Source organism: Orcinus orca, chromosome 6 (genome assembly GCF_937001465.1).
Source record: "Orcinus orca chromosome 6, mOrcOrc1.1, whole genome shotgun sequence".
NCBI lineage: Eukaryota > Metazoa > Chordata > Mammalia > Artiodactyla > Delphinidae > Orcinus > Orcinus orca.
The window spans coordinates 112,768,733-112,791,411 of NC_064564.1; the positions used below are offsets into that span (position 1 = coordinate 112,768,733).

Consider the following 22,679-nt stretch of genomic DNA (forward strand, 5'->3'; position numbering starts at 1 on the left):
TGGCCTCTTAAAGGGGCCCTGGAGTAGTGGTTGCTACCCAGCCATGGCTCCCAAAAAGAAGGCAGGCAAGGGGGCCAAGGAACCCGAGGTCAAGAAGAAGAAGGGTGGGAAGAAGGATCCCAGCCTGGCCAACAAGCCCATGGAAATGCCCATAGGCGAGGAGATCCGGGAGTTCTACCACATCCAGATCCGCGACCTGGAGGACAGGCTGGCCCGGTGGGTGGGCGGGTAGGGTGGTCCTGCTAGGTCAGAGCTGGCCGCTGTGCAGGCTCAGCCAGGGGGTCCTAGACCTATGTCCTGGACTCCCATGGGATGTCCAGACCCCATCCTACCCCAGGCTCTGTTTCCTCCTGGGTAACACTTTGAGGCAAAATGGATTTTCCCGCTCCATCTCAGCCCCCAGAGTTCCGGGGTCTCAGAGCGAGCCCACCCCAGGCAAGCACCACTCCCTCGTGTCTCACTGCTGCCCAGTGGGACCATGCATTTTATAGGGTGGCAGAGTTCAATCAGTGGGATGAATTGGAAATGGCACCCCCTGGCAGGCACGTGACCACGTGTCCCTCCTTCTGCCTGCCCCCTCCCCCCAGCCTGTGCCATGATTCCCTGATCTGTGGGCCCCACCGGCTTCCCCAGCTGCTAAGCCCACTTGTCCATGCTGGGCCTCAGTTTCCCCAAATGTAAATGAGGAGGGTTGTGAGACATGGGTGGTGGTGGGTGCAGGGGGGATTCTCTAACTCTTCTGAGACACGTTCACTTGCCCACTTTTCTTATTTTTACACTGGTTTCCTCTCAGTTATGATGCACTAGCCCAGTCTCAGGGTGACCCTTAAAAGACACACCCCTTTGGTGACAAGTAGGCAGAGGGTCTTCCCCAGGTGATGTTGCAGGTACTCACAGCTGATGTTGAGACCCTCCTGTGCTGGTGCTCACCGCGTCCTTAAAATGGTCCCACGAGAGAGGCCCTCATGTCATCCCCATTATAGAGGTGGGGAGACTGAGGCTCAGGGAGAGGAAGGCACCCCAAAGAAGAGGCTCCAGGATGTGAACCCTGGCCCCTGACTTCACCACACCAGGCTGCCTCCTTGCTCCACAGATCAGGTCATTCAGCTTTGTACCCTGCACTGCCCTGTGTGCAGTAGCCATACAAAAGATGTTGGTTGTGGGAATTCCCTGGCAGTCCAGTGGTTAGGACTCTGCACGTTCACTGCCGAGGGCGCGTGCTCAATCCCTGGTCAGGGAACTAAGATCCTGCAAGCCGCGCAGTGCGGCTTAAAAAAAAAAAAGATGCTGGTTGAGTCAATTGTGAAGTAAAACATCCTTCCAAATAACTTCTATCAATTATTCCATTGGAAACCAAAAAATTGTTTACGTGATACTCTTAAAAATGCACAAGCTTCCCTCAAGCTGAGACACCAGATGGAATGTATTTGGGAGATGTCTATTGCGTACTTATTATTTGCCAGGCCACCAAAATACAGAGATGGAGGAGGTCAGTTCTTGACTTCCCAGTGGGACAAGGGTCAACCTACAGGAGGGCACCAAAGAAAGGGCCACAAATGCTGCTAAGGGCCAAGAAGACTCCACTGAGGCAACAACACAGGGGTTCACTCAATGGAGGAGGGTAAGGAAGATCACAGGTGCAAAGGCTTGGGATCGCAAAGTCCGGAAGTATTAAGGAGGGCGCAGAGCCAGCAGCAAGCATCATGGTTGAGAGCCTCGACTTTGGGGTCAGACTGACTTGGGTTCAAGTTCTGGTTTTGCCCTTTACTAACTCAGAGGTGCTTCATCCCTCTGCGCCTCAGTTTCTTCACCTGTGAAATGGGTATAATCATCATAGTACCTACTTCCTTACAGGTTGTTGTGGATTCAACAAACACAGAGAGTACCTACTGCGTACCAGGCACTGTCCTCGGTGTTGGGGACACAGCTGTGAATGTAACAGACAGAGGCTCCGCCCTCACAGGCCTTACATTCTAGTGATGTAATGAACGTAAAGTGCTGAGCACAGGCATTGGCTTGGTCACAAGCGTTGATCAGGGGGCACAGTGGGAGATGAGGCTGGAACCTCAAATGCCCTGATATGGGAGGGTCCAGGGAGCAGCCTAGCTGCATGGAGGCCTGGCTTGTCCAGCTCCCTGGACCTCTGCCCCGCACCTGCCTCAGGTACCAGCAGAAGTGGGATGAGCTGGCTGTGCAGGAGAAGCTGTTTCGCCAGGAGTTTGAGCAGCTGGCCAACAACAAGAAGGAGATCGTGGCCTACCTCAGGCGCACGCTTAACCAGCGGGTGGATGAGGTCACCAACCTCAACGAGCAGCTCCAAAGCCTGCAGCTGGCCAAGGAGATGGAGAAGGATGCCTTCGAGGCACAGCTAGCCCAGGTGCGCCACGAGTTCCAGGAGACCAAGGACCAGCTCACCACTGAGAACATCATCCTTGGTGAGGGGCACTGGCCGGCGAGCCTGGGGGCACACGCCACGGGGGTGGGGAATCCAAGGCTCTGCTTCTTTGGTCTCTAACCCTAGCTCTCCCACGGACTATCTTTGTGACCTTGGGCTAGCACTTCTCTCTGACCCTGTTTTCTCACCTGGGAAATGGGGATAATACGTCTACCTTGAGTAACAACAGCTACGTGCTGCTTCCCACGTGTATCCCCCATGGTAACTGTCCAAGCAATCCTGAGGCAGGAAATCCCTTCACCACCGGTCACTTTGTAGGTGAGGAAGCACTTCAAGGGGGTGTGTCTTGCCCAGGGTCACCCAGCTGGCAAGGGTGGTTGTGAGTTTCAATGACAGCATGAGTGTCTGATCCAGAGAAGGTGTTCAAATTCAGTGACTGTTGTCACTGTCACTTTCATGAGATGGGAATAGAGGAGGGTGTCAAGGGAGGCTCCTTGAACCCCAGGCTTTATAAGACTAGTGGAGAAGAGCATTCCAGACTAAGCCATAAAGGTGGGCAGGACCATGCATGGCATGTGTGGGGACAGGGGACTGGCCCTACTGGATCGGCAAGTTTAGGGGCATCATTGCTCAAGACCCCTGGGACCCTGCCCTCCCGAGGCGGCCCCTCACCAGGCCTGTGCCCTGCGGTGGGGCAGGGGGGAAGCTGGCAGCCCTGGAGGAGTTCCGGCTGCAGAAAGAGGAGGTCATGGAGAAGTTCATGTTGCTGGAGGACCAGCTGCGGAAGCAGGAGAACGAACACAAGGACTACGTGTACACTCTGGAGAAGAAGTCGGTGCTGGACGCGGACAGGTGGGCAGGCCGGTGCCGGGCCTTACCGGGGCCAAGCACAGCCCGGGCCGCAGACCTCTGACAGCCCCGGCTGCTAACTGGGGGGCTGCACTAGCTCCTTGACGCCCCGACCTGCTGCTGCTCACAACCCTGGCTGATTTACGGTGGAGGGAAGAAACGGTTCCCAGTTCTCACACCAGTGTGGAAGAATCCCTGGACTTCCTTTTGCCACCTTTTGTGACTTAACTTCTACTTATTTAATAATTAATAATATTTACATTGATCAAGTTCAAAATGGTACAAAGGGTCTACAGTAAAAAGCCTCCTGCCTGTGGCCCTGTCCCCTCCTGGGGGAGAGAATGTAGAGATCTAGGTGCTCTGGGGACCCCCATGTAGGCAGGAGGTGCCTGTACCCACTCTGCCCGACTCCCTAACTCCCGCCCCTCCCGTTAGATTGAAGAAGGAGATCATCCAGCGCGTGAACCTGGTGGCCACTGAGTTCCGCAAGGTGGCCACGAGCCAGATGGGGGACACGACCAAGCGGGCCATCGTGGAGAACAACACCATGACCCTGCAGCTGGCCAAGATATCCCGCCAAGGCATGCAGCTGCTGCAGGAGAACGAGCAGCTCAGGGGCGACCAGGACAACCTGTGCAGACAGCTGGAGCTGCTGGAGAACTCCCAGAAGGTCATGGCCAGGCACAGCAGAGGCCACCAGAAGGTGTGCCCTCCAGGCCTGCATCATGGGGTGGTTGGCACGGAGAGCAGGAAGGAACCCTAGGGGCCCTGTCCTCAGGGCAAATACAGCCCCTCAGGGGTGGACCCCAGGGGCCAAATCTCGAGGGAGGCAGCTGTGAGGCGATCGGGCCCTTCTTGTGCGGGCTCTGGCCCCATCTCTGGTTTGTATTTGGTTTAAAGCCCCCATAACTGGTTGAAGTCGAACCCAACCCCGGGGACCCAGCTGCTATCTAGAGAGGGTGCTGGGCTCCCAGGGCCTCGGCGGGCCTCTCCGGGGGAGCGGGGCTGGCTGAGGGCCCGTGGTGGGCCCAGGGCACGGCCACCTGCCCACACTGCAGATCATCCTCATGCTGACGGAGAAGTGCCACGAGCTGCAGCAGGGCACGGCAGAGGCCAAGCAGCTGCGTCTCCTGCTGAGCCAGCTGGAGCAGAGCCTCACGCAGCTGCAGAAGGACAACCAAGCACTGAGGTGCGGCCCGCACAAGGGCAGGCGGCGGGAGCAGGTGGGAACCCCTCCCTTTGTGGCCACGTGACATGGGCCAGCGACTCCCCCTCTCTAGAGGGGCCCTGAGGCTTCATCTGTCAAACAGGCTGAGGCCCGGGGCTGGCCGAGGGCCCCTCACCCTAGAATGGGGAGGAGGCTGACTTGTCCTGGTCCCGGGCCCAGGAGCCAGAGAGAACAGTTGAACCTGCAGCTGGAGCGTCAGCAGACCGAGGGGCAGCGGCTACAGCAGGAGCTGGCCGAAGAGCAGAAGGTTCGGGCGAGCCTGGAGACAGCCCTGGCCCAGGCCACCGCCTTCCTACAGGACATTGTGCAGGTGAACAGGAAGTGGGTGAAAGTGGGGGGCGGGAGATGGAGCCAAGGACAGAAACTGCTTGGAGATAACTGGGCCATCGGAGATGATAACTGGGCCATCGGAGGTGGCCAGGCCAGGCGCCCCGCCTATTCCCTGTGAGATTCCTGGCAAGTCTGTCCTTTTCTGATTCTGCACTTCAAAGACCCCTTCAAGGTCTCAAAGGAGCTGGATGGAGTCCTCTGAGGCCCTGGAAGGCCTCGGGTCTCAGTCTTCCCATTTGGAGAATGGGTATCCCACCACAGCCAGGGAACACTGAGGAAACAGGCACTGCGGTTGGAGTTTCCCAGAGGTGGGTGCTGGGGCCATGAAGGGCCTGACCTCGTGGGCCCGCCCGCACCCCTACCGGCAGATGCAGCCCGACAAGGAGGATGGTGACTTCGATGACTTCCGGCTGCAGTGCAAGGAGATGCTGAAGCACCTGCTGGTCATGCTCAGCTCAGCCATGGTCCTGAGTCCCCAGATGGCTGTGGCCCCCCGCCAGGAGAGCCAGTCCTGTGGCCCACCAAAGGAGCGGTGAGTGACCCTGTGTGACCTCAGAGGAAGGAGCTACGGGACTTGTCCAAGGGCTGTCCTCAGCTGAGCCTGGGCCCGAAACCTGGCTCACCAGAGCCTGTCTGAATCTCAGCTTCCTCATCTATGAAATGGAGGTGATGACACCAGCCCTCTCCCCACAGGCGGTACAGCACCCAGCCACTCAAGACAGGGCCTCTGCTGCAGCAGCTGTCCAGCATCACACCCTACCAGCTAGGGGACCTGGGCCTGGTGCCTCGACATATCCACATCCCACCCAACCCTGAGGACCTCAGGCTGCTCTCACATACCACCCGTGTGGGAAACTTATGGGCACACAGCAGCCCTGAGGTGAGGGTGCCAGAGGCCCTGGGGACAGCGGGATGGCAGCCAGCCCTGGGTGCAGATCACGGCTCTGCCGTGCTGCAGCTGTGTGGCCCTGGGGAGGTGGCTGGACCTCTAAGCTTCCATTTCCTCATCTGTAAAATGGACTGAAGAAAGGTGTGGCAAGCCCTCAGTGGGCTAAGACATGCCCACACATCCCCTGGGAGGGGGGCTTGCTGGGTCCTGTGGCCCAGGACCACAGGAATCCCCCGAGTAGGCCTCAGCTTCCAAGCTGGCATCTTTATTCTTACAGATCCATACCTCCGGTTCTCCAAAAAGGTTCAAAAAGTTTAGTCTTCCTAAAGTTTCCCTACTTTCTAAGTAGGACACAGAGAGAAGACCAACCTCCTATCCCCCAAATGGCCTGTTCCGGCCACAGTTCCCGCTTCCGTCCACAGGCAGCCTGGGGCAGCCCAGAGAAGAGTTATATAAAAAACAGATACCACAGGTTGGCGTGGCACCTCTGTGGACGTGGCTGGGTGTGTGGGCACGACAGTCAGGCAAGCAGCCAAGTCCACTGGTGTCAGGGGCTGGACGAAGGCCTCTGGCTTCGCTCACGGATGTGGTCCAGGAGCAGGTCGGTGGCGCCCAGCAATGGAGGCAGCAGCTCCTGCTCAGCAGGGGCGAAGTAGCTCAGCACGTAGCCCTGCACTGTGTCTGGGTGTGTCGGGCGCCCGATGCCCACCCGCAGCCGTGGCATTGCCTGTGGGCGAGCCAGAGGGGCCCAGGGAGCTTTGATGAGGAGTGTCGGGGGCCCTGCGCCGGCCCACCCGACCCAGTGCAGGACTCATGTTAGAGTCGAGGCAGCTAATACAGGAACGGACTCCACTGTGGCCCCTTCAAGGGATACGAGAGGAGCAGTTAGTGCTTCCTTGGGTCAGCACCCTTCACCCCATCCCCTGCCGAGACTGGGGTCGGCACCCCTATCCCACTCCAGCTGTGAGGCCAGCTTCCCTATCCCCACCCTGACCAGCTCAGGGCCTCACCTGGCACTTCCTCCCAGCTTCAGAGCCAGTTTCCCCAGCGGCTTGTGGAGCTCATCGTGCACCAGGCAGACCTCCTCAGCAGTCAGTCCAAACAGCTCCACTTGCACAGGGAAACGGTGGCCCTGGTTACCGCTGATCTGCCCAGGGGGGTTGTCCCGACTCAAGGCTCCCATGAGGAGGGGCCGCAATTAACCCCACTTCATGTATGAAGAAACTGAGGCTCTCACAATCACCCAAGGCCAGGCAGCAATTGGAGCTCAACAGGCACCTGGAGCTCCAGGTGAACTGATCTGCCGCAGCCCAGAATCCCCTCGCTGGCCCCTGCGCCCTCCCGGGCGGCCCACCCCTGGGGCCCTCAACTTACTGGCCCAGGCCACGCTGCGCCCGTTGACGTTCATGAGCCGCCATGGCCGGAGAAGGGCCAGCTGGGCATCCCCGAGCGAGGCCATGGCGAGGTCGGCGGCACAGCGCCGGTCGCGCGCCCAGCTCTCCGCCACACGTAGCCGCCGCACCAGCTGCCCCAGCACCGCCATGCCCACGCTGTGCCGCGTGCCGGGCAGTCCAGGGTTCCCCAGGCCGGCCACCTGCGGGCGACACCGGGGAAACTAAGGCCCGACAACTCTCCCCATCCGCCTTCTCACAGCGCCCTCCGGGACCCAAAGCAGAGGAAGGTAAACGGAAAACTGGGCCAGAGTGGATTAGGGGTACGAAGAGGAGCCCAAGAAACCCCGGCGACTCCAGAAGGCCGAGTGGAAACGGGCGCCCCCGGGGTGGACGGGCAGGGCACCCCAGTGCAGGAGCGGAACTCCTGGAAGTTTGGAGCCCATCCGAGCATCGGACCCATTTCTGATAAAACTATGACAGGGAAGTCGGGCGGGGGGGCTTTGCCCAAGAGACAATGGCTACCCTACGCTGCCGTCCCTCACTCTACTAAACCACCGCTTCCCCGGGGGCCGGGGTTCCAAAACGCACCGACTCAGGGCCCGACTCAACCACAGCCCTGCGCGCGAGAGGCCAAACAGCCCCATGCGGCCCCAATTCGTGACCCAGACCCCGCCCCCTGACGTCATCCAGCCCTCGGCCAATCGCGGCCGCCACCTATCCAGGGGCGGCCATTAGCGTCCAATCCGGGGCGGGCCACGCGGCCGCCATGTTTCTGAGGGGCGGAAGTGGCGGGGCCGGGCGCCCCCGCGAGTTGCCCGGGGCCGCGCCACCGAGTCCTAGGGGTTTGTCGTGGGGCTCGCGGAGTCCTTGTTTGACCTCCGGATTGGGAGGAGGGAGCCGTATTCTGGCCCCCGCTGTGGCCCTGCCTCGCTTTCGAAACCCGGCAAGTCTTTTCCCGCTGTAGACCTCGGCCTCCCTAGCTGATAAAAACTTGCTAACCTCCTTCCGGCTCTGTTTGAAATTGGATTCCAGGGAGTGGAGTCCTTGAATTCCGGGGGCGTGGCTAGAGGGGCGGAGCCTGTGGGCGTCCTGGAGATGATGCCTAGCAACGTCAGGGGTGGGTGCCGGGAGGCAAGTGAGGGCCGCGAGGGAGCCCGCCCAGGCCCGGAGGTCCTCCTGGAAGGGGCCTCATGACAGAGTCCAGAGAGGTGCGGGAGAAGGCTAAGGCAAAGGCAGAGGGTCGGGGGAGAAGAGACCACGTATGGGTTCACAAGAAAGGTTTTAAGTACGGGAGAGGCAAGATCAATTGTGCGATTCAATAAAGTCCCAGGCTGCTTGTGCAGAGAGCAGAGGTCTTAGGAGCTGTGGCTGGTGGGGAGGTCAGAGGGGTGGCCGGAGCTGGCATATAGCCAGAGATGGCATTGGCCAAGATGAGAGGATGAGAGAAGAGGAGGGATCTAAGAGATCTTTAGGAAGTGGGATAGACAGGATTTAAGGACTGATGGGATATAGATCTTTGGCTTGGGTGGTTGGCAGAGAAGGTGGACTCACCGCTGTGGGAAAACCTGGGGCGGAAGTCAGGTGAGGTGCTCAGTTTGGCCTGCTGAGTGTGAGGGTCCCACAGGATATGCAAGAAGCTGCTGGACCCCCAGGGCCTGTGGCTTGGGGCAGGGCCTGAGCTGCAGAGTTTTGGGTGTCAGTAGCTGGAGGTAGGAGCTGAGGGGGACCAGGAGGAGGGCAGAGGCCAGTGTGAGCGTGAGACCTTGACCATAGGTGACAGAGGCAGGACTGGAGAGAGGTTAGGGGAATAGGGGTGGGAGTGCCACCAGACCCCAGATCGTGCTTCTTACCGGGCCTCATTTCCACCCCTCCTCCATCCTGTAAAATACCTGAGGAGAGCGTGTAAGCGGAGTGGGGGCTGTCTCTGGAGGCCTGCTCCAGCTTGCTGTCTCTTGGTTCCAGAATGCTCTGGGGCTTGATCAGGCTCCCTCACAGCACATCCCAAAGCCATGGGTGATTCCAGTGCCAAAGGGGACCCTACAGCACATCTTCGGGACCAGCCAGGTGTTCCAGAACTTTGATGATATAAAACCAAAGGCTGCAGCGTTAACGGTGCCCCTCAAAGTCAGGGAGTAGTGAGTGATTACCTTGCCATGGGATCCCAGGTTCCTACCCTGCACGGCCGCTGACATGCTCTGCAGCCTTGGGCCAGTTACTCTCCCTCACTGAGCTTCAGCGAGCTCAACTGTATAATAGGGCTCTTCCACCTCAGCAGATAAAAGGCTGCTGGCCCGGATGAGCTCCAAGAATGTCAGCCTCCTTTCCCTGGGTCTCTGTCTACCCCTCTTGTCTCCCTACCCAAGTCCCCCTCCTCCCAACCCGTTCCTGAAGCCCCAGCTGTATGCCCTGGACTGGTCCCAAGTCAGGTCCAGCCCCTCCGCCTGTGCCCCCTGCCCCTGCAGCTACCATCGAGGCCATCAGTGCTTGGAGCAAGAAGACTGGGAGGTGGCTGTGCTGTTCTTCTCCCGTGGCCTCCACCTGGACTCCCAGCTGGTGAGGGGGACGGCCTGGGTGGGCACAGGCAGTTGCTGGCTCCACACTCACCCCTCGCTGTCACACCTGCCTGGCCCCTTCTCTCAGGGCCACCAAGTCCTTGTGGTAGCTGAGTGTCAAGCCTCAGGGCGGATTGTGGGGAGGGGAACGGCAGCCTGGGTCCCCTCTCCCACAGGTAGAATTCTATGCCTTGAGAGCCGAGGCCTACATCCAGCTCTGCGACTTTTCCTCGGCCGCCCAGAACCTTCGAAAGGCCTACTCCTCCCAGCCAGAGAACACGGACTTCCTGGAGCGGCTCACCTTGGTGCTTTACCTGAAGGTGCCTGGGGCTGCCCCAGGCCCACAAGGCCCCACCTCACACCCTGGCCTGCTGACTCTCCCTCCAGCTCTGGGGGGCTTTCCTTGTTCCTGAGACCAGCCCTGACTCCCTAGGGACCTTCGTGTCCCTGTGTCTGTGTCCCCATCTGCTGCCCCGCTAATGAGCTCTCCCGCCTGCCATGTTGGTTTACCACCAGGGCTGGGGACAGTTTTGCAGTTTTGTCCAGTAGAACTTTCTGCAGTAGTGACAATGATCACTGTCCGATCTGGTAGCCACTAGCCACGTGGAACTGTTGAGACGTTGAAGTGTGGCGAGTGTGACTGAGGAACTAATTTTGACATTGTATTTAATTTGAATTGATTTGAAATTATATAGCCATGGGAAGCAGGTGGCTATTGTATGGGGCAGCACAGGCCTAGAGTCCACAGGCTCTAAGCACTAAAAAGGTAAGGGTGCCCCCCATTTGCAATGCAAAACAAAGATGATATTAAACCATAAAATCCCAACAAAGTCCTGGTTTTTTTTTCCATTTTGACAAATTTAATGCCTTTGTTTTTAATGTCAATAATTATTCAATTCTGAAAAAGAAACATTCTTAAAACCAGAATGTTGGGGTCCTGAGTCCAGTCCTCTTTCTGTGTGACTTTGGAAAGGTCACGTCACCTCTCTGAGCCTCAGTTCTTTCATCTAAAAGGGGAATGTTAGCTGGTCCCAGTGAGATAAGTTCAGGTTTTTTGTTTTTCGGGTTGTTTTTTTTTTTTTTTGGCTGCATCTGGGCAGCTGGCGGGATCTTCGTTCCCCGACCCACATCCTCGGCAGTGAAAGTGCCGAGTCCTAACCACTGGACCACCAGGGAATTCCCTGAGTTCGAGTTCTTAATACAGGGCTTGGCACCTGGAGCCCTCGTGCAGGTGGGAGCCTGTTACTGTTAGATCTGCTGTTCTGGTCCACCTCCCAGATTTTCTCTATTTTTCCTTGTTCCTTTGTGTGTATTGCTGTCTCTCTGTCATCAACTGTATATTTCTGTCTCTTGCTGTCTCCCCAGCTCTGGATCTCTCTCCATCTGTGTCTCTATCTCTTAAAGTCTCTCCCAGATCTAAAGGGCTCTGTCCCTGTCCCTTGTCATTCCACCCCAATGCTGGCCATCCCTCAACTCGTGGGTGCTGCTAGGCCGGGGTCACAAGCAGAAGTGACTGCTCTCTGTGTCCTCAGGGCCAGTGCCTTTTCGAGCAATGCGCCTTTCTGGATGCCCTGAACGTCTTCTCTCAAGCCTCTGAGCTCCAGCCTGAGAAATTCTGCTTCCGTTATCGATGGTGAGCGCCCTGGCTGTCCTTGCTGGCCTTTGCCTCCCTGGCGTCCCCTACCTGTCCCTCTCACCCGGCAGACAGAGCACCTTTGCCCTCCGCCCTCAGCATGGCCTGTCTCCTGGCCCTCAAACGGCATCGTGAATGCCTCTCATTCGTCACCAAGGAGGTGGAGCATGGCACCGCCAATGCCGATGTCTACATCCTCCGGGCCAGGCTCTACAACTTCTTCCAGCAGGTAGAGCGGGGGGGCAGGGCAGGGGGGTGGACCTCCTCCTTGTCTGGACGCCGCGATGACAGGAGGTGGCTGGGCTGTCGGCCAGCCCCGAAGCTGTGGTGGGGGCCCTGTCCTCCCCAGGCAGAGGCCCCAACTGGCACTGGTCCAGTCGGGTAGTTGTTCCATCCTCACTCAGCCCTGGCTCTGTGCCAGGCCTACGCCAGCCCCCGGAAACCACAAGGTGAGAGGCCTTTGCCATCCCTGCCCTCACGGAACTCACAGCCCAAGGGAGACGTCCCCAAGCAGATAATTACACAAAGGATGACTTCCCAATTGTGTGAAGCACCATCAGGGGCACCCAGGCTTCCCTTAGATATGAGACTTGGGGTCACAAGGGAGGAGGGACTGCAGGGATGAGAGAGCAATGGGCAGGGTATTGTGAACCCAGAGGACTCTGACTTCTTCCTGGGGGGCAGAAGGAGCCTCAAAAGGCTGCTCCCTGGGGCAGTGGGCCTTAGAAAGAGCCTTCTGGCTGCCAGGGGGCATGTGGGCTGGGGGGAGGGGCAAGCCTGGAGGCCGGAAGCCTGGGTACCATCCATCTGGATAGGAGTGGGGCTCGAGGAGGATGGCCATGAGGGTGGCAAGGAGGGGGCAAGTTCACAGACCTTTGGAAGCAGGACCCGAGACTGACTTGGTGGCAGGGGGGCGCAGTGAACATGAGGGAAACGGAGGCATCCAGAACAATGCCTGGTGTTCCAGCCTGGCCTGGGTGCTTGGGGGTGGGGTGGGGGGAACCTCAGGATGGGGTAAATGGGATGGGCTGGATTGGGCGGAGTGTCCTGGGGGTGTTGCAACCATGAACCTCCCTATGCTGGGGGCTGGGTTTCTGTGTCCCACAGGTGAGTCAGTGGGAGAGTCTCCTTCAAAAGTAGGAGACTAGTAATTATTTTTATTTTTTTAAGATGCTCCTATTGCTCTTTTTATTTATATATATACATTTATTTATTTATTTTTGGCTGTGTTGGGTCTTTGTTGCTGCTCACAGGCTTTCTCTAGTTGCGGCGAGCAGGGGGCTACTCTTCCTTGCGGTGCGCGGGCTTCTCATTGTGGTGGCTTCTCTCGTTGCGGAGCACGGTCTCTAGGCGGGCAGGCTTCAGTAGTTGCAGCACGTGGGCTTCAGTAGTTGTGGCTCGTGGGCTCTAGAGCTCAGGCTCAGGAGTTGTGGCGCATGGGCTTAGTTGCTCCACGGCATGTGGGATCTTCACAGACCAGGGCTCGAACCCGTGTCCCCTGCATTGGGAGACAGATTCTTAACCACTGCGCCACCAGGGAAGTCCCGAGACTAGTAACTATTGATAATTATTTCTGATGGTTGGGATTTCAGCTGCTCCCTGCGATGCCTAAGCACGTTCTAAGCACTTTACTCATGTTTATCTCTAAGGCTGGCAGTAACCCTTTGAGGTAGACAAAACCCATTGCCCTCTTTTCACAGATGAGGAAACAGGTCCAGATGGTCTGGGTAACTTGCCCAAGGTCACAGTGGTGCTCCCCTTGAACTCAAGTCCATCTATTCCAAAGCCCTGCCCCAGCCTCGGCCATCTTCCCCCTCCCGACTTCCACTCACACCTGGTGTCTACACTGCCTCACTCACCCTCCAACCAATTACCCTATAGGACATGGGGTGCTTGCTAAAACTGTTTGTTGACTGACTGACAGACCTGCTCACCCAAGAGAAGGTATTTGCCTAGGGATGTTTTCTGCTCATGCCCAGGTCTGAATCTGTTCTTTGTTAGAGTTGTCTTGGGCTTAAAGGTCAGGGGCGTCGGGGAAGGTGTACAGGGGAGTATAGGGAGGACACAACAGTCACAGTCAGGAGACCACACCCTCCCCCCTCCTCAAGTGAGCCTTGCAGAAGTCCTGCAAGGAGGAGGCATCTGTAACCTCATTCTACAGCAGAAACCACTGAGGTGGACCTGGCTCACCTGAGGTCATATCTAGAAAGGGGCCAGTGGGGATGGAGCCTCAGATGGGATTTTCCCACAAAGCAATGCAGAGCCACTGAAGATGGGTGGCATGGTGCTGGCCTGCCCAGAGAAAGGCCCCTACAGGCCTGGAGGTCTGCCTCCCCACACTGAACAGGGCAGGTTCAGCTTGGCCTGCACCCCGATGCCATCCCTGCCCCCTCCCCGCCCCCCACAGCCCAGCCTCTGCCATCAAGACCTGCACAGTGCCTTGCTACTGGATCCCAGGCACCCACAGGCCAAGGTGCTGCTCAAGGTGCTGGTGGGCCAGGCCCAAGAGACACGCCAAGAAGCCGGCGTCCTAGCCGTGCAGGGCAAGCTGCAACATGCGCTGCAGTGTATCAACTGTGCCATCGAGAACAACCCTCTGGACCCCAGCCTCTTCCTCTTCCGGTACTGAGTGGGGAGATGCTGGTCTTGGGTCCCAGGCCCTGCCTTGCCTCAGATGTGCTGTGTGATCTCAGGAGAGCCCTTGACCCTCCCCAGGCCTCAGTTTCCCCATCTAGCCTCTAACAATCTTTCCCTACTCCCCATCGGGGTCAAGGGATCATGGGAGGTGGTCTCTGCTACTGCCTCTGGAGGAGGGGCAGGCAGCAGCCTGTTAACCCTGGAATCCTGGATCCCCGGGCCTGCTGAGCAGTTTACACTGGCAGGCTCAGCCCAGCTCAGTGGACGAGGCTTGGGTTTGAATCTGGGCCACCCCACAAGGACCCACCACCTCATTCTGGGCCATTTCACTTCCTTGAGCCTGGGTTTTCTCATATAAACAGTGGAGGTAAAATGTCCTGTGTACAAAAAGGCCTTAGCATAGAGGCTGGCACTCACACAGCTCCCAAAAAGAAAGAGGGAAGCTATTTTTAAAGAAAAGTAAAATTACCAGTGACTAGCTGGCTATCTAAGTAGCAATCCAGGAGCCCCACGGGCCAAACTTAGTGCGCGCGGTGGGAGCCCCTCCCCCCAGGTCAGAGGGCCCAGAGCCGCAGCCTCTCTCTGGGACACCCCTAGTCGGTGGCGCACTTTGGCCCTCATGTCCCTCCCTCGTAGGGGCATTATGTACCGACGGCTCCGGGAGTTTGACTCCGCCGTGGAGGACTTCCTGAAGGCGTTGGACATGATGACCGAGCACCAGGAGGACCTGGTGCAGCAGGCGCAGCGCCAACTGCTGTTGGCCTACAACGACTTGGCCGTGCACTGCTACCTGCAGGGCGCCTACCAGGAGAGCGTGCTGCTGCTCAGCAAGGCGCTCAAGGACGAGCAGCGGGAGAAAGGCCTCTACATCAACCGCGGGGGTGAGTGGGGGCCGGGCAGCCCGGTGTGAGCCCCTTGCCCCTCCAAGGCCTGGGCTGGGCGCTTGAGGGCCCTGAGGGAGGGAGGAGGTAAGGAGGGAAAGCGGATTCTCAGTGTCCCACGGACACACTTTGGGAAACGTTGCCTTAGACAATCTGGCTACAGCCCTTCAAAATGCTCGGGATCAGGCAGCTGGAAGAAGGTGGCCAGAGGCACGGAAAACCTCTGCAGGTGCCCGCGACCGCCCGCTGGTGTCATCACCGCGGGTGTCACCCCCCGTTGCAGGCCCCACCCCCTGGGGGTGGAGCCAGCTGGGCTGGGGCTCCTGGGCCGTGGGTTTGCGGGGCTCACTCAGCCCCCGCCCCCGGCCCCCGGTCTCCAGATTGCTTCTTCCAACTGGGCAACCTGACCTTTGCTGAGGCGGACTACCAGCAGGCGCTGGCGCTGAGTCCGAAGGACGAGGGCGCCCACTTGCGCATGGACCTACTGCAGGAGAAGTTGGGCTTCTGCGAGCAGAGGAGAAGGTGCGCGCAGACTGTGGGTGGGGCGGGGGCTGTGGGCGGGGCTGTGGGCGGGGCGGACCAGGCCGCGGGAGGGGCCAGAAGAGTCTGGAGTGAAGCCGGTCGGCTGGGATCCTGGGGTCGAGATGCCTCTGCTCTCCCAGTTGTCTCCTAAATATCTATTTTATTTTTCAAGTTTTCTGTAAAAATCTTTCATTTTTTATGTGAATATTGTTATGGTAATTGCGCTTTTTATTAAAAAAACTTAAGTATTCAGTAACATGTAACTTAGAACATGAAAGTTCCTTCTAATATCTATGTCCCAACGCCTCCCCCTTCCCCTGTAAGTTTGGTAGAGTCCTCTAGATAGATTTCTATGCATATGTTAACAATTGTTATCATCTTACAAAAGTGAGATCATGCTAAGCTGATTTTTTTAAAAGTAAGTTTATTTATTTTTGGCTGCGTTGGGTCTTTGTTGCTAAACGCGGGCTTTCTCTAGTTGCGGCGAGTGGGGCTACTCTTTGTTGCGGTGCAGCGGCTTCTCACTGCGGTGGCTTCTCTTGTTGTGGAGCACAGGCTCTAGGCGCGTGGGTTTCAGTAGTTGCGGCACGTGGGCTCAGTAGTTGTGGTGCATGGGCTTAGTTGCTCTGCAGCATGTGGGATCTTACCAGACCAGCGCTCGAACCTGTGTCCCCTGCCTTAGCAGGCGGATTCTTAACCACTGCGCCACCAGGGAAGTCCACTAAGCTGATTTTTGACTTGGTTTTTTACTTCCCATGGCAATTACATATAGGACGACCTCATTCTCTTTTATTGCTTGCAAAGTATTCCATTCTGTGGAGGTACCACAATTAATTTCTTTAGACGATAGTATGCTGATGAGCATTTGGGCTGTTTTCAGTTTTTTATTATAAATAATGCAGCAATGAGACCCAAGACATGTTTTCATGCGTTCATACTAGTAATTCTGTAGTTAGATTGCTGGAAGTTAAATTGTTGGGTTAAAAAGTGTGAAAATTTAACATTTTAAAAGATAATACCCAATTGTTCTCCAAAAACAATGAACCAATATAAACTTCCCCCAGTAAAGGAAAGTCTTGGTTTCCCCAAACCTCCCTAGCCCAGGGTATTAAGACTATTTTTCAACTTTGCTATTCGGGTAGGCAAAAAAAGGCTCTCTTGCAGTGGATTGACTTTGCATGTTTAAATTGTGAGCACAGGACAGCATCTTTCGTGTGTTTATTGGCCATTATGGCCTGCACAAATTGTTCGCCCATTTGCTCTTAAATTGTTCATTTAAAAAAAATTTGGTTTTGGTTATAAGTGTTCTTTGTAGGCTGGAAAATTAGCTTATCATCTGCCTTCTATGGCAAAATATTATTCACTATTAACTGCTTTTTTTGGTGGTGTTTTTGCTACTCAATAATGGGATTTAACCATAGTCAAATTAATTTCTTCATTTTTAGCTGCTGGGTTTATGACATCTCAGAAAGGCCTTTCCTACTCCAGGATCATAAAAATGTCCACTTATGTTGGGATCTTACACTAATGTTTAAGTGTTGGGTCCATCAAGAGGGGCGTGGTGGCAGGGAGCAGAGACCAGCCTGATTTTCCCCAAACTCCCCACTGGGGTCCAGGAGCCTCCATATCCTCCAGGTGGCCCAGCTCAGAGCACCCTGTGGCCTGCTGTGTCCTGCAGGCAGTTCCAGAAGACAGAGAACCACTTCTCAATGGCCATCCAGAACAACCCCCAGAAGCCCCAGTACTACCTGTACCGCACCAGGAGCCGGCAGCTCACGCAGAACACTTTTGGGGCCCGCCAGGATGTTGCCACTGTCCTGCTCCTTGACCCCAAACAACCGAAGGTGTGTGCCTGCTGGGCCAGGAGGGTGGGCTCCAGAGTTAGTACCTCTGGCCACCTAAAGATACTCCCTGTCCCTAAAAGAAACCTGGTTTCGTAGCAGTAATAAGAGCTGCTAATGCTGGAGGATTTATGTGCCAGGCACTGTTCTAACCAGTTCAGCTTACATCACTCCATTTAACCCTCTTCAGTACCTACGGGACAGGTAACATTATCATCATCCCACAATTCATAGAGGGAAGAGGGTAAGGCTCAGAGAAGTCAGTTCCCTTGGCCCAGGTCATGGAGCTCGGAGGTCACACCCTTATCTGGCTGGCTCCAGAGCCACGGGTCAGGCTCACCACCAGCACTCCCTCCCCGAACAGTTCCTTTCTCAAGATGTCCTGATGGTTCTGGGGCAAAAAGGTCCAGCCCTTTAAAAAACAACAATCTGTAAACCCTTCCTCTGCCAGGGCAGCACCACACCATCTGCCCCCTGTCCTGGCCCACACCTGACTCTGGTCACCCTCTTTCCTGACAGCTGCTGCCACTGATGGCCAACCTCTTCCCCGGCCTGTCAGTGGAGGAGCTGCTTAACAGCCAGGTGGCCCACCTGGCCAGGCTGCAGCTGGAGCGGGTGGTGGAGCACAGCCTGCAGGCCGGCACCCCTCAGGATATCGTGGGGTAAGTTTCTCCAGGAGGGCCCGCGGGCCCAGAGTTGGACGGTTGGGGCTCAAGGCACCTCTGGCCCTAATCGCCTTCTCAGGCCGCTATCCAGTCCTGGGGATGGTGGGGTGAGTCAGGGAGGCCTACCCAGCGCTCTGGGGTCACGGCTTGTCAGGCGGCTCAAGGAGCGGGAACTAGAGCGCCAGAGGGCACGGGCCCTGCAGCTTTCGTGGAAGCTGGAGCAGCCTTTGTTCGAGACATCCAAAGAGCTGGAGGCCACTCACCAGTCCCTGCAGGCACAGCCAGAAGGCCCAGAGGAAGAAGCCAAGGCCCCCGGGGAGAAGGAGGTAAGTGGGCTGTACGCCGGGGCCGGAGGTCCTTGAGGTCCAAGGTGGAATATACCCCAGGTCAGGGCTGAGGGATGCATGCTGGCTAGAGGCTGGCTTCTGGGCCTGGCTCTGCCAGCACTCAGATGTGTGACTTGGGCTGGGGACATCTCGCTGTGAGACAGAGAAGGTACCAGTAAGGGGTACACCTGAAAGAGGGTGCGTGAGGATGTGGGCCCCTCACAGAGAGAGGCTTCCCACACGTTGTCCACACTCACCTTCCTAAATTCCGCTGTGTGCACTGCCCACTTGTACCAGAATTTTCTTAACTCTTAAATTCATTTCTAAAAACTTTTCACTGAATAGAACATATAGAAAAGTACATGACTCATAAGCGAACTGTCTGATGGATTTTCACAAACTGAACACCCCCATGGCACCATTCTCCAGATCAAGAAAGAACACATTCCCAGTTCCCCAGAAGCCCCTCGTGCCCCCTTCCAGGCCCCTCCCTCAGCCCCGCACACCCCACAAGGCTGTCCTGATTCCTAACGCCGCAGACGAGCATGCCTGTCCGCAACAGAGGACAAACGCGGTGCAGGCCCCTTTGCCTCTGGCTCCTTTCACCGAGCGTCCAAGTTTGTGAGATGCAGCCAAGTTGACTGCTCCTTCTCACGACTGGAGGCAGTGCCGTCCTGCGAATATCCCGCCACTTATTTATCCACTCGACTGCTGATGGACAGCAAGTAAACTGTGTTCAAGGGAGACTTTAACCATCCAGGTACACGGAGTGCCAGCATCCCTTGCCGGAAACGGGAAAGGCAAGCTCTACATTTTTCTAGCTCACATTAGGATACAAAACTACAGAACTTGGGTCTGTGTGTGCCCTGAAGTCATCGTGGGGTCCCTGCTGGGTGTTCCACAGCCCCGTCCGCTCCCGCATCTCACTGCCGCACATTTCCCGCGGCCTGCAAGTGCGACTGGCAGCCGAGAGCCTGGCCGCAGAGTCCCCCTGACTTGGATTCCAGCCCTGCTTCTCTGCGTCTTAGCCGAGTGCCCAGGGCAGGCTGCTTAGGCGTTTCCTGGTCCGGAAAATGGTAATGGCAGGGGAGTTCCCTCCCAGATGTGCAGGGACATGAAACATGGAGAAGGTCCTCAGTTTCTCACTAGCCATTCCCTGGACACAGCACTTCACAGTTTACAGAAGCCTGTCCCACAGTTGAACTAATTTGCATCTTGCAGATAGGGAGATGAGGCCCAAGAGCCTCTTGACACTGCTTTTCTCACGTGGCCACACCTGTCTAACCTGGCCACGCCCCTTCCTGTCCAGTCAACCTCTCCATGTCCCCATCCAACCCTAACCTGCAACCCTCGAGGAGCTCTAAGAGGCTGGACTTACAGAGCTGCGGCCACTGTGACCGTGCAGCCTGTGATCATGCAGCCTGTCTCTTGCCCCAGAAGCTGGAGCCGGCCCCCAGCAAGGAGAGGTCCTTGACCGACGGCTACATCAGCCAGACCTCTTCAGGCTCCATCTTGGGCTGTAAGTCCCCCTGCTCCTGCCAGACCTGAGTGAGCCAACGCAGCAGGGAGGGCAAAGGTCAGGGGTCAGGGGCTCCCAGGCCTGGGTGTGAATTTGGGCTCTGCTGTCACAGCTGTGCGAGTGTGGAGTGGGAGGACTCATCCCAGCTTTGCGGGGGGCACAGGGAGCCCTCAGGGATGCCCAGCACACAGCCTGGGAGGCCGGCTCTCACCGCGGGGCGCCTCACAGCTGCTGCCTGCTCCACCCTCATTCCCCGCTCAGGCCTGTCTCTCTTCTCTCTGCCCCCTTGGCCTCTCCCTGAAATAAGCCCACGAAGCCTGTGCATGTCCAGGGGGCTTTTACCCTCAATTCTGAAAGGTGCCAGTGTGGAGGGGACAAAAGTAAAAAACCCAAGAATGCTGCCCTGGGTCCCAGAGGCAGCCATGGGCAGTCCAGGGAGGGACGGGAGTAGCAGCGGCCAGCCCCCTTCCTGCCATTCAGCAAACGCGTTGAGCATCCTAGGGCCAGGCCTGTGCTGGACACTGGTTACAGGCATGAATGGCACAGTCGTTGCCCCAGGGAGCTCTTGCTCCTGAAGGGAAGAAGGCCCACAGGTAAACAGATAACCAGGACAGTGCAGCCATACCATGGAGGGGAGTCCCGAGGGCTCTGGGTGCACTTAGCTCCCTTTGGGGGGTCAGGAAGGGCTTCCAGGACCCAGGGGAAGAGGGGTAGCCAAGTGTGAACAGGGTAGAGCAGGGGGAACTGCTGCAGGCAGGGGGCCAGGGCCCTGCAGGCTGTTGGTTGTGGCTGGAACACACAGGGCAAGAGGCAGGCGGCAGAGTGGAGGCCAGCACTGGGCGAGTGAGGTCCTTCGTATCTCCCCCTAATCTTTCGGCCCTGACCCGCCTGCAGGGCTCAGGGTGCCAGGAAGGCTGGGCTGCCGTGAGCTGGCGGGCCTTCCCCTTGGCCATGCAAGGGCTCTGGAACATAGGCAAGGGTGAGGCCTAGAAGTCTCCCTTTCTTGCCACTGTCTGGGGAAGGCGGCCTGACAGCTACGCTTGACATATCCTTTCCAGTCAGGACCACGTCCACCTCAGAAACGGAGACGTCCACTGTCTGCCAGGAATACGGGAGCACTTCGACCACTGTTGTAACATTCTCTGACTCCTCACCACTAAGGACACAGTCCTCAGACTCCAGGGACAAGAGGGAAGACCTAAGCCTGAGCCACAGCCCCAGAAAAACCAAGTCCACCCCAGGCCACAGCCAGAGGCCCAGCGAGCCTGAGACCATCCAGGTCCAGAGCCAGAGGCCCAGCAGGACCGAGGCCGCCCTGAGCCAGAGCCAGAGGCCCAGCAGGACCGAGGCCATCTGGGTCCAGAGCCAGAGGCCCAGCAGGACCGAGGCCGCCCTGAGCCAGAGCCAGAGGCCCAGCAGGACCGAGGCCGCCCTGAGCCACAGCCAGAGGCCCAGCAGGACCGAGGCCGCCCTGAGCCAGAGCCAGAGGCCCAGCAGGACCGAGGCCGCCCTGAGCCACAGCCAGAGGCCCAGCAGGACCGAGGCCGCCCTGAGCCAGAGCCAGAGGCCCAGCAGGACCGAGGCCGACCAGATCCAGAGCCAGAGGCCCAGCGAGCCCGAGGCCGACCAGATCCAGAGCCGGAGGCCCAGTGAGCCCGAGGCCATCCAGGTCCAGAGCCAGAGGCCCAGCAGGACCGAGGCCGACCAGATCCAGAGCCGGAGGCCCAGCAGGACCGAGGCCGACCAGATCCAGAGCCGGAGGCCCAGCAGGACCGAGGCCGCCCTGAGCCAGAGCCGGAGGCCCAGCAGGACCGAGGCCGCCCTGAGCCAGAGCCAGAGGCCCAGCAGGACCGAGGCCGCCCTGAGCCAGAGCCAGAGGCCCAGCGAGCCCGAGGCCGACCAGATCCAGAGCCAGAGGCCCAGCGAGCCTGAGACCATCCAGGTCCAGAGCCAGAGGCCCAGCAGGACCGAGGCCATCTGGGTCCAGAGCCAGAGGCCCAGCAGGACCGAGGCCGACCAGATCCAGAGCCAGAGGCCCAGCAGGACCGAGGCCGCCCTGAGCCAGAGCCAGAGGCCCAGCAGGACCGAGGCCGCCCTGAGCCAGAGCCAGAGGCCCAGCAGGACCGAGGCCGACCAGATCCAGAGCCAGAGGCCCAGCGAGCCCGAGGCCGACCAGATCCAGAGCCGGAGGCCCAGTGAGCCCGAGGCCATCCAGGTCCAGAGCCAGAGGCCCAGCAGGACCGAGGCCGACCAGATCCAGAGCCGGAGGCCCAGCAGGACCGAGGCCATCTGGGTCCAGAGCCAGAGGCCCAGCAGGACCGAGGCCGCCCTGAGCCAGAGCCGGAGGCCCAGCAGGACCGAGGCCATCTGGGTCCAGAGCCAGAGGCCCAGCAGGACCGAGGCCATCTGGGTCCAGAGCCAGAGGCCCAGCAGGACCGAGGCCATCTGGGTCCAGAGCCAGAGGCCCAGCAGGACCGAGGCCATCTGGGTCCAGAGCCAGAGGGCCAGCAGGACCGAGGCCATCTGGGTCCAGAGCCAGAGGCCCAGCAGGACCGAGGCCGCCTGGAGCCCAAGGCGAAAGCTCGACAAGACTAAGGCCACCCAGGGCTCAAGGCAGAGGCTCAGAAAGGCCAAGGGTGCCCATGGCCAGAACTGGAGACCCAGAAAGGCTGGTGCCACCCAGGACTGGAGCTGGAGACTGATCCAAAGTCCCAGCAAGATCAAGACTTTCTATGACCCAAGTTGGAGCCCCTGCAACACTGAGGCCACTGAGGGCCAGGGCCAGAGCCAGAGGCCCAGCGAGTCCAAGGCTGCCCAGAGCTGGAGCCAGAGCACAAGTCCAGGTTCCGGCAAGACCAAGGTCACCTGGGGACTGAGCCCAAGTCTCAGCAACATGCAGACCACCCAGGGCCTGAGACAGAACCCCAGCCCCAGCAGTCAGGCTGCTGTCTGAAGGGGCCGCTCGGCCCCTTCACTTCTTGCTGGGCTGTGGGCGATTCTGCCCCTACCACTGGCCAC

The 22,679-nt window shown here is 58.1% G+C and overlaps 3 protein-coding genes across 5 annotated transcripts; 2 read left to right on the forward strand and 1 right to left on the reverse strand.

Moving 5' to 3' along the window:
- The first annotated feature begins 14 nt into the window (after positions 1-14).
- CFAP157 (cilia and flagella associated protein 157) lies at positions 15-6,800 on the forward strand. The gene is made up of 9 exons (XM_004269380.2): positions 15-216; positions 2,164-2,435; positions 3,094-3,247; positions 3,680-3,947; positions 4,303-4,433; positions 4,632-4,782; positions 5,171-5,334; positions 5,496-5,682; positions 5,969-6,800. Exons 1-9 carry the CDS (start codon positions 44-46, stop codon positions 6,038-6,040), a joined length of 1,572 nt encoding a protein of 523 aa, XP_004269428.1. The 5' UTR covers positions 15-43; the 3' UTR covers positions 6,041-6,800.
- PTRH1 (peptidyl-tRNA hydrolase 1 homolog) lies at positions 5,983-7,853 on the reverse strand. Its single transcript, XM_049711866.1, has 6 exons — positions 7,848-7,853; positions 7,674-7,799; positions 7,066-7,285; positions 6,702-6,801; positions 6,486-6,552; positions 5,983-6,418 (listed from the first exon to the last, which is right to left on the reverse strand). Exons 1-6 carry the CDS (start codon positions 7,851-7,853, stop codon positions 6,239-6,241), a joined length of 699 nt encoding a protein of 232 aa, XP_049567823.1. The 3' UTR covers positions 5,983-6,238.
- Positions 7,285-22,678, forward strand: TTC16 (tetratricopeptide repeat domain 16). Of its 3 annotated transcripts, XM_049710751.1 has the most exons (15): positions 7,285-8,293; positions 9,048-9,220; positions 9,548-9,638; positions 9,814-9,957; positions 11,170-11,270; positions 11,370-11,499; positions 13,678-13,892; positions 14,544-14,788; positions 15,169-15,310; positions 16,989-17,154; positions 17,671-17,813; positions 17,971-18,142; positions 19,580-19,661; positions 20,720-21,422; positions 21,618-22,678. In XM_049710751.1, the coding sequence occupies exons 1-15, from the start codon at positions 8,276-8,278 to the stop codon at positions 22,612-22,614; spliced, it is 3,522 nt and encodes a 1,173-aa protein (XP_049566708.1). In that variant the 5' UTR covers positions 7,285-8,275; the 3' UTR covers positions 22,615-22,678. The 3 variants fall into 3 exon arrangements, with proteins under 3 accessions (XP_049566708.1, XP_049566710.1, XP_049566709.1); XM_049710753.1 differs by lacking the exons at positions 7,285-8,293; positions 9,048-9,220; positions 9,548-9,638 and having other exon boundaries at positions 9,937-9,957; positions 11,346-11,499; XM_049710752.1 differs by lacking the exons at positions 7,285-8,293; positions 9,048-9,220; positions 9,548-9,638; positions 9,814-9,957; positions 11,170-11,270 and having other exon boundaries at positions 11,357-11,719.
- The last annotated feature ends 1 nt before the right edge of the window (position 22,679 follows it).

What these genes read in the sequence shown, in the direction of transcription:
- PTRH1 (XM_049711866.1), bottom strand. An exon ending in GCGCAGCGTGGCCTGGGCCA is followed by an intron (nt 6,802 to 7,065) that starts GTAAGTTGAGGG and finishes TCCCTGTGCAAG; the next exon opens with TGGAGCTGTTTGGACTGACT. An exon ending in AAGCTGGGAGGAAGTGCCAG is followed by an intron (nt 6,553 to 6,701) that starts GTGAGGCCCTGA and finishes TATCCCTTGAAG; the next exon opens with GGGCCACAGTGGAGTCCGTT.
- CFAP157 (XM_004269380.2), top strand. Translation starts at nt 44, where the DNA reads ATGGCTCCCAAAAAGAAGGCAGGCAAGGGGGCCAAGGAACCCGAGGTC. An exon ending in TCGGTGCTGGACGCGGACAG is followed by an intron (nt 3,248 to 3,679) that starts GTGGGCAGGCCG and finishes CCCTCCCGTTAG; the next exon opens with ATTGAAGAAGGAGATCATCC. An exon ending in TGTGGCCCACCAAAGGAGCG is followed by an intron (nt 5,335 to 5,495) that starts GTGAGTGACCCT and finishes CTCTCCCCACAG; the next exon opens with GCGGTACAGCACCCAGCCAC.
- TTC16 (XM_049710751.1), top strand. An exon ending in TCCACCTGGACTCCCAGCTG is followed by an intron (nt 9,639 to 9,813) that starts GTGAGGGGGACG and finishes CCTCTCCCACAG; the next exon opens with GTAGAATTCTATGCCTTGAG. An exon ending in GACCAGATCCAGAGCCGGAG is followed by an intron (nt 21,423 to 21,617) that starts GCCCAGCAGGAC and finishes CCAGAGCCAGAG; the next exon opens with GCCCAGCAGGACCGAGGCCA.